Below are 9,638 nucleotides of genomic sequence, written 5' to 3' on the forward strand. Positions count from 1 at the left end.
CCAATAACACACGGTTGGTTGTGTTAGTTGGTTGGATGCACTTCCGAGCTGCTTCCACATGGAGGCAACTTGTCTTTTTTGTAGTTGTGGGAACTACTTTTTCTGGCGGATGGTTTTTTCAATAAAACTTCGATTAATGTGTGTTTATTGTATAGCAATAAGGTTGGATGAATGTGGCAGTTGTATAAAAGCATTACACCACTTGCAGTCGTGATTTGTGAACAATAAACCATGCCTAGGGGGGTCTAACGACCACCCCTAGGCATGGTTTATTGTTCACAAACCACTCCTGCGCGTGATGTAATGCTTAATTAAATGCCAATCAATATCCACGACAAGTCCCTCCCTCGCTTCCTGTTCTTACAGGGAAACATGAATATGTGATATCAAATAGCGTTCTGCTAGCCGTTTCATGGGGGACTTTGATGATCAGCTGGGCTATGATTGTGTCATCATCAAGAAAACAACCATGCCATCGATTCTGTCTTACACATTATCATTATAACATCATGTGTTGACTCTGCTCTAGGAAACTGATTTTTGCTGTTGTACACTACTAACGAGTCGGTCGCAGTCAACCAGGTCTGCTAACGGGTCTGACCCCTAGTTCAGCTGGTTAGTGTGGTCGCCTGTGGATCCTATGGTCCCAGGTTCAAATTCACTCAGTTACACTGTTATGAAACACCCCTTTGCTGTTATGAAACACCCTTTTGTTATTAGGAAAGTCTTTTGCTGTTATGAAACACCCTTTTGTTATTAGGAAATAGTCTTTTGCTGTTATGAAACACCCTTTTGTTATTAGGAAACGGTCTTTTGCTGTTATGAAACACCCTTTTGCTGTTAGGAAACAGCTTGCTGACAGGAAATCTATACTCTGTGTGCGCTGTAGTGTCAGAGAGCCTCACAGTCAGCTCGTATAAACAGGAGCTCGACCACATTGACTTTGCATTGGTTTGTGGCTAACTATCCAGAGCAGTCATTCTGCAGAGATCTAGGCTATAGGGTCATTGCTGTAACCTATAGGTCTCTCCATGTTGCACTATCCTTAATGACTCCGTTATCCGCCTCTGTGAATAATCTGGTCAAACTATTCCACATCACAAACTGAATAGCCTATATATGCACACATTTTTATTTAGCCTTTATTTAACCAGGTTTGTCCCAATTAAATAAAGGCTAAATAAAAATGAGGGCATATATAGGCTATTCAGTTTGTGATATAGAATAGTTTGACCAGATTATTCACAGAGTCGGATAACAGAGTCATTAAGGAATAAAGGATAGAGTTTATGATGAAAGTCTTAAACAGTTCCTCTTAAAACGTGTTCCTTAAAACGGGTTCCTCTTCACCAATGCATGTGCACACAACTGGCAGGAGGCGCGATACCTTTTTGATTTAAAGAGACTGCATGAGACTTTTTTTTCATGAAAATACAACTTTCATAACACTGGCTTCATAAAGTAGGAAATAACTGTCATAATTTTTTTTTTACATTTGTTTGATTGTAGTTGCGTTTTGTTTATTCGTGTCATCGGTAGCAATCATATTTATCAGTAGTAGTGATTATATGACAATAACGTACATTTTATAAAGTAATTTTCACAATTATCAGTCCCTTTTCGGTTAATTTTTTTCTGTTTGTGTCTTGTATCGTTTATATATGTGATGTCATATATATATCTTTTGTTTTGTTCCATTATATTTATATATGTTTTGTATCATTGTCAAATAATGGAAAAAACAACAATTAGGAAATATTCCACTTTTCAAGTGGAACTACTGTGGTAAAGTCAATGCTTTATGCAAATTACAAGACTGAGTTGGTGTTGACCGCTTCACAGAAAAGGGAACTTCACCACCACAGGCTTTCAGACTAAGGCTGCGGTTACACACAGGGGTATTTTCGTTTAGTTTTCAGGGTCAGTTTAGCTTTTGAGAACGCAATGCAATGGCAGGCAAGTTAGACATTGGTTTTGCCTCCTGAGCACAGTGATGTAGTACAATGCCAAAGCAGTAGGTGGCAGTAGGTGGCGAACATAGAAGGCAATTTTCAACCAATCAGAAGTTGAATGTGCCAATACACTTCCTGCAAAAAAAACAACAACCACCATCTTTAACTCGTCAGATAAGAGAGGATGACTCACAAAGCCCCCCCCCCCCCCCCACCTCCACACACACTCAGTTATATTAAATCAATGTGTGAACTAACTAACACTAATACGACCCACACTGTGATGGAACTCTTATTTCTGATGCAAATTATGTTGCGATTCTGCACGTCGTCTGCCGTAGCAGCTTACTTGGCCTTCAACTATATGATTACTGCCCCCTACAGCCATGGAGGTCAATTTACAGTTCAATATCGAGACGTTTCCTCTAGTAGGAGAGACGGGAATATCTAACAGAGAGACAGACGGATATATCTGACAGAGAGACAGACAGGTATATCTGACAGAGAGACAGACGGGTATATCTGACAGAGAGAGAGGTATATCTAACAGAGAGAGAGAGGTATATCTAACAGAGAGACAGGTATATCTAACAGAGAGAGAGAGGTATATCTAACAGAGAGAGAGAGGTATATCTAACAGAGAGAGAGAGGTATATCTAACAGAGAGAGAGGTATATCTAACAGAGAGACAGGTATATCTAACAGAGAGACCGGTATATCTGACAGAGAGACAGGTATATCTAACAGAGAGACAGGTATATCTAACAGAGAGACAGGTATATCTAACAGAGAGACAGGTATATCTAACAGAGAGACCGGTATATCTGACAGAGAGACAGGTATATCTAACAGAGAGACCGGTATATCTGACAGAGACAGGTATATCTAACAGAGACAGGTATATCTAACAGAGAGACAGGTATATCTAACAGAGAGACAGGTATATCTAACAGAGAGACAGGTATATCTGACAGAGAGACAGGTATATCTGACAGAGAGACAGGTATATCTAACAGAGAGAGAGACAGGTATATCTAACAGAGAGACAGATATATCTAACAGAGAGAGAGGTATATCTGACAGAGAGACAGACATATCTAACAGAGAGACAGGTATATCTAACAGAGAGACAGGTATATCTAACAGAGATACAGGTATATCTAACAGAGATACAGGTATATCTAACAGAGAGAGAGAGGTATATCTGACAGAGAGACAGATATATCTAACAGAGAGAGAGGTATATCTGACAGAGAGACAGACATATCTAACAGAGAGACAGGTATATCTGACAGAGAGACAGGTATATCTAACAGAGATACAGGTATATCTAACAGAGATACAGGTATATCTAACAGAGAGAGAGGTATATCTGACAGAGAGACAGATATATCTAACAGAGAGACAGGTATATCTGACAGAGAGACAGGTATATCTAACAGAGAGACAGGTATATCTGACAGAGAGACAGGTATATCTAACAGAGACAGGTATATCTGACAGAGAGGTATATCTGACAGAGAGAGACAGGTATATCTAACAGAGAGACAGGTACATTAGTCTTATTCATATTATTATTCTAGTCCATTTATTTTCACAGGTTTACATAATTATTGTACAAGACTTGAGAGGAATGTTGAAGCCATGTCCTGAAGGAGGACAGAATGCTGGACCACACTCCTCCCTCGGCTGTGGCTGCAGAGAGACGGTCAGTGAGGAGGATGCTGGACTACACTCCTCCCTCGGCTGTGGCTGCAGAGAGACGGTCAGTGAGGAGGATGCTGGACTACACTCCTCCCTCGGCTGTGGCTGTAGAGTGTAGACGGTCAGTGAGGATTGGCACCGGACGCTCTGCGAGGTGAATATAAAGACCTGCGTTGTTGTTGTTGTTATTACAGTGCGGTTCTTACTCAAAGATCTAGGTACTGTACACTTAATGTAGCCCGTCCACGAGAAGCTCCAAAGTGTCCCAGAGAGAAGCTCCAAAGTGTCCCAGAGAGAAGCTCCAAAGTGTCCCAGAGAGAAGCTCCAAAGTGTCCCAGAGAGAAGCTCCAAAGTGCAGTCCCTGCCCACCGCGTGCACCAAGCGGGCAGCATCAAGCCCAACGGACGGAGAATAACCACGACAGAGGAGACCACCCGAGCCGCAGCTCACCACGACAAGCAAAAGCAAGCGCTGTGCCGATTCTACGCACAGAACGAAAGACAAGGGACGGGAGGAGGGGTGTTCGTCTCTGCGCGGTCTCTTCGCTGCCGTCGTCAAGGAGACGGAGGAGGGCTTCGTCGTCCCGCCAGATGACGTCGCGGTCCGTTCACCTGAACGACAGGCGTTTATAAAATGTCTGTTCTGAAACGCTCCGCCCCCAGGGGGCGTCAGTTCTTCCACCGGATTTGCTGTGAGAACAGAAAGAGACAAAGGAAAAGCCGTTAGTTAGTTTCTTATCAGCGTTAGAGGTGCTATAGATAACATTCAGCCACTAGATGTCGCACCAGAGCACCAGCGAGTTTACGTTTATTTGTTTACCCAGGGACAGTGCACATTAATCAACATCTTCAGTTTCCACATCAATGTAAATGTGCCAGAATTAGCTAATGAGCTAGTTTTCATCTGTAGTCCCTGCCTACCATGCATGCCTTTATGTAATTTATCCAATCAGGTGCATTCCACGTGGGGAAATAGGAAGTAGGGGAGGGGATACATGCTTTACATGATACATGTAAACAACATTCATTTTGGACATGCAACAAGTTTTTAAATTATAAATTAATGAGTAATTTTGGGGGGGGGGGTCATTTTATTCCGCACCTTTCTAAAAGCTCTGTGGATGTATTATTAAGAAAAGAGAAGATTACTCAAAATTTAAATCTATAGCACCTTTAAGAAGGATGAAGATAAGAGTTCTGTATGGTATGTGAAACATTAAGACCAGTTATGGTGAACGGTTGTGGTGAACGGTTAAGGTGAACGGTTATGGTGAACAGTTGTGGTGAACGGTTAAGGTGAACGGTTGTGGTGAACGGTTGTGGTGAACGGTTAAGGTGTGACACCTATTCTAGAGTTCCCACACCTTTCCCACTTCAGAATTCTTTCTCCAGGGCACCCAAGTGGCGACCCATGTAACGCGCTGCGTCGCAAAGCGGCCGACCCGGGTTCGATTCCCGGACCCGCCGTCCTTTGCCTCCCGTTGCCTTCCTCTGTCTCTCTCTCTACCAGATAGTACAAACAAATAAAAAAAAATCTACCAAAACATAATACAAAAAAAAAGAAAGAATTCTTTCTCCAGACCATTAAAGGTTTCCAATATAGATTTTCACCACCAGTTGATACATTGGCGCTATAGAGCACAGTAGGAGAAAAGGGGTTCCTGAAAACTGTATCACGTGATCTTCCAGTGCGTGCACGCCCTTGTGCTTCACACTGATTGGTCGATACCATTTCTCCCAAAAACGAACAAACCCGTCAATGAAAGGAGGCCAGTTCACGTTACAACTTCGCCAAAACCGAAGAGTGAAGAGTGAGTTTCAAAGTGTGAAGAGTGAGTTTCAAAGCGAGTGAAGAGTGAGTTTCAAAGCGTGTGAAGAGTGAGTTTCAAAGCGTGTGAAGAGTGAGTTTCAAAGCGTGTGAAGAGTGAGTTTCAAAGCGAGTGAAGAGTGAGTTTCAAAGCGTGTGAAGAGTGAGTTTCAAAGCGAGTGAAGAGTGAGTTTCAAAGCGTGTGAAGAGTGAGTTTCAAAGCGTGTGAAGAGTGAGTTTCAAAGCGTGTGAAGAGTGAGTTTCAAAGCGTGTGAAGAGTGAGTTTCAAAGCGAGTGAAGAGTGAGTTTCAAAGCGTGTGAAGAGTGAGTTTCAAAGCGTGTGAAGAGTGAGTTTCAAAGCGTGTGAAGAGTGAGTTTCAAAGCGTGTGAAGAGTGAGTTTCAAAGCGTGTGAAGAGTGAGTTTCAAAGCGAGTGAAGAGTGAGTTTCAAAGCGTGTGAAGAGTGAGTTTCAAAGCGTGTGAAGAGTGAGTTTCAAAGCGTGTGAAGAGTGAGTTTCAAAGCGAGTGAAGAGTGAGTTTCAAAGCGTGTGAAGAGTGAGTTTCAAAGCGTGTGAAGAGTGAGTTTCAAAGCGTGTGAAGAGTGAGTTTCAAAGCGTGTGAAGAGTGAGTTTCAAAGCGTGTGAAGAGTGAGTTTCAAAGCGAGTGAAGAGTGAGTTTCAAAGCGTGTGAAGAGTGAGTTTCAAAGCGTGTGAAGAGTGAGTTTCAAAGCGAGTGAAGAGTGAGTTTCAAAGCGAGTGAAGAGTGAGTTTCAAAGCGAGTGAAGAGTGAGTTTCAAAGCGTTAAAAGAGTGAGTTTCAAAGCGAGTGAAGAGTGAGTTTCAAAGCGAGTGAAGAGTGAGTTTCAAAGCGTGTGAAGAGTGAGTTTCAAATCGTGTGAAGAGTGAGTTTCAAAGCGAGTGAAGAGTGAGTTTCAAAGCATGTGAAGAGTGAGTTTCAAAGCGTGTGAAGAGTGAGTTTCAAAGCGAGTGAAGAGTGAGTTTCAAAGCGTGTGAAGAGTGAGTTTCAAAGCGTGTGAAGAGTGAGTTTCAAAGCGAGTGAAGAGTGAGTTTCAAAGCGTGTGAAGAGTGAGTTTCAAAGCGTGTGAAGAGTGAGTTTCAAAGCGAGTGAAGAGTGAGTTTCAAAGCGTTAAAAGAGTGAGTTTCAAAGCGTTAAAAGAGTGAGTTTCAAAGCGTTAAAAGAGTGAGTTTCAAAGCGTTAAAAGAGTGAGTTTCAAAGTTTGAAGAGTGCATTTCAAAGCGTGTGAAGAGTGAGTTTCAAAGCGAGTGAAGAGTGAGTTTCAAAGCGTGTGAAGAGTGAGTTTCAAAGCGTGTGAAGAGTGAGTTTCAAAGCGAGTGAAGAGTGAGTTTCAAAGCGTGTGAAGAGTGAGTTTCAAAGCGTGTGAAGAGTGAGTTTCAAAGCGTGTGAAGAGTGAGTTTCAAAGCGTGTGAAGAGTGAGTTTCAAAGTGTGTGAAGAGTGAGTTTCAAAGCGAGTGAAGAGTGAGTTTCAAAGCGTGTGAAGAGTGAGTTTCAAAGCGAGTGAAGAGTGAGTTTCAAAGCGTGTGAAGAGTGAGTTTCAAAGCGAGTGAAGAGTGAGTTTCAAAGCGTGTGAAGAGTGAGTTTCAAAGCGTGTGAAGAGTGAGTTTCAAAGCGTGTGAAGAGTGAGTTTCAAAGCGAGTGAAGAGTGAGTTTCAAAGCGTGTGAAGAGTGAGTTTCAAAGCGTGTGAAGAGTGAGTTTCAAAGCGTGTGAAGAGTGAGTTTCAAAGCGTGTGAAGAGTGAGTTTCAAAGCGTGTGAAGAGTGAGTTTCAAAGCGAGTGAAGAGTGAGTTTCAAAGCGTGTGAAGAGTGAGTTTCAAAGCGTGTGAAGAGTGAGTTTCAAAGCGAGTGAAGAGTGAGTTTCAAAGCGAGTGAAGAGTGAGTTTCAAAGCGAGTGAAGAGTGAGTTTCAAAGCGAGTGAAGAGTGAGTTTCAAAGCGTTAAAAGAGTGAGTTTCAAAGCGAGTGAAGAGTGAGTTTCAAAGCGAGTGAAGAGTGAGTTTCAAAGCGTGTGAAGAGTGAGTTTCAAATCGTGTGAAGAGTGAGTTTCAAAGCGAGTGAAGAGTGAGTTTCAAAGCGTGTGAAGAGTGAGTTTCAAAGCGTGTGAAGAGTGAGTTTCAAAGCGAGTGAAGAGTGAGTTTCAAAGCGTGTGAAGAGTGAGTTTCAAAGCGTGTGAAGAGTGAGTTTCAAAGCGAGTGAAGAGTGAGTTTCAAAGCGTGTGAAGAGTGAGTTTCAAAGCGTGTGAAGAGTGAGTTTCAAAGCGAGTGAAGAGTGAGTTTCAAAGCGTTAAAAGAGTGAGTTTCAAAGCGTTAAAAGAGTGAGTTTCAAAGCGTTAAAAGAGTGAGTTTCAAAGTTTGAAGAGTGCATTTCAAAGCGTGTGAAGAGTGAGTTTCAAAGCGAGTGAAGAGTGAGTTTCAAAGCGTGTGAAGAGTGAGTTTCAAAGCGTGTGAAGAGTGAGTTTCAAAGCGTGTGAAGAGTGAGTTTCAAAGCGAGTGAAGAGTGAGTTTCAAAGCGTGTGAAGAGTGAGTTTCAAAGCGAGTGAAGAGTGAGTTTCAAAGCGTGTGAAGAGTGAGTTTCAAAGCGTGTGAAGAGTGAGTTTCAAAGCGAGTGAAGAGTGAGTTTCAAAGTGTGTGAAGAGTGAGTTTCAAAGCGTGTGAAGAGTGAGTTTCAAAGCGTGTGAAGAGTGAGTTTCAAAGCGTGTGAAGAGTGAGTTTCAAAGCGTGTGAAGAGTGAGTTTCAAAGCGTGTGAAGAGTGAGTTTCAACGCGTGTGAAGAGTGAGTTTCAAAGCGTGTGAAGAGTGAGTTTCAAAGCGTGTGAAGAGTGAGTTTCAAAGCGTGTGAAGAGAGTTTCAAAGCGAGTGAAGAGTGAGTTTCAAAGCGTGTGAAGAGTGAGTTTCAAAGCGTGTGAAGAGTGAGTTTCAAAGCGTTAAAAGAGTGAGTTTCAAAGCGTTAAAAGAGTGAGTTTCAAAGCGTTAAAAGAGTGAGTTTCAAAGCGAGTGAAGAGTGAGTTTCAAAGCGTGTGAAGAGTGAGTTTCAAAGCGTGTGAAGAGTGAGTTTCAAAGCGTGTGAAGAGTGAGTTTCAAAGCGTGTGAAGAGTGAGTTTCAAAGCGTGTGAAGAGTGAGTTTCAAAGCGAGTGAAGAATGAGTTTCAAAGCGTGTGAAGAGTGAGTTTCAAAGCGTGTGAAGAGTGAGTTTCAAAGCGTTAAAAGAGTGAGTTTCAAAGCGTTAAAAGAGTGAGTTTCAAAGTGTGAAGAGTGAGTTTCAAAGCGTTAAAAGAGTGAGTTTCAAAGCGTTAAAAGAGTGAGTTTCAAAGCGAGTGAAGAGTGAGTTTCAAAGCGAGTGAAGAGTGAGTTTCAAAGCGTGTGAAGAGTGAGTTTCAAAGCGTGTGAAGAGTGAGTTTCAAAGCGTGTGAAGAGTGAGTTTCAAAGCGTGTGAAGAGTGAATTTCAAAGCGTGTGAAGAGTGAGTTTCAAAGCGTGTGAAGAGTGAGTTTCAAAGCGTGTGAAGAGTGAGTTTCAAAGCGAGTGAAGAGTGAGTTTCAAAGCGTGTGAAGAGTGAGTTTCAAAGCGAGTGAAGAGTGAGTTTCAAAGCGAGTGAAGAGTGAGTTTCAAAGCGTGTGAAGAGTGAGTTTCAAAGCGAGTGAAGAGTGAGTTTCAAAGCGTGTGAAGAGTGAGTTTCAAAGCGAGTGAAGAGTGAGTTTCAAAGCGAGTGAAGAGTGAGTTTCAAAGCGAGTGAAGAGTGAGTTTCAAAGCGTTAAAAGAGTGAGTTTCAAAGCATTAAAAGAGTGAGTTTCAAAGTGTGAAGAGTGAGTTTCAAAGCGTTAAAAGAGTGAGTTTCAAAGCGTTAAAAGAGTGAGTTTCAAAGTGTGAAGAGTGAGTTTCAAAGCGTTAAAAGAGTGAGTTTCAAAGCAAGTGAAGAGTGAGTTTCAAAGCGTGTGAAGAGTGAGTTTCAATGAGAGTGAAGAGTGAGTTTCAAAGCGAGTGAAGAGTGAGTTTCAAAGCATGTGAAGAGTGAGTTTCAAAGCGTGTGAAGAGTGAGTTTCAAAGCGAGTGAAGAGTGAGTTTCAAAGCGTGTGAAGAGTGAGTTTCAAAGCGTGTGAAGAGTGAGTTTCAAAGCGTGTGAAGAGTGAGTTTCAAAGCGTGTGAAGA

At 42.2% G+C, this 9,638-nt stretch overlaps 1 protein-coding gene across 2 annotated transcripts in view; it reads right to left on the reverse strand.

Moving 5' to 3' along the window:
- Positions 1–3,202: 3,202 nt before the first annotated feature.
- Positions 3,203–9,638, reverse strand: part of vipas39 (VPS33B interacting protein, apical-basolateral polarity regulator, spe-39 homolog) — a 56,670-nt gene continuing 50,234 nt past the window's right edge. The window contains exon 19 of one of the 2 annotated variants that reach the window (XM_084314770.1): positions 3,203–4,345. In XM_084314770.1, coding sequence (XP_084170896.1) covers positions 4,325–4,345 — 21 coding nt within the window. In that variant the 3' untranslated portion in view covers positions 3,203–4,324. The remainder of the gene's footprint in view (positions 4,346–9,638) is intronic. The other variant, XM_084314769.1, reaches the window with a different exon arrangement.

This window comes from Notolepis coatsorum (assembly GCF_963971535.1).
Source record: "Notolepis coatsorum genome assembly, chromosome: 5".
In the NCBI taxonomy this organism is placed as follows: domain Eukaryota; kingdom Metazoa; phylum Chordata; class Actinopteri; order Aulopiformes; family Paralepididae; genus Notolepis; species Notolepis coatsorum.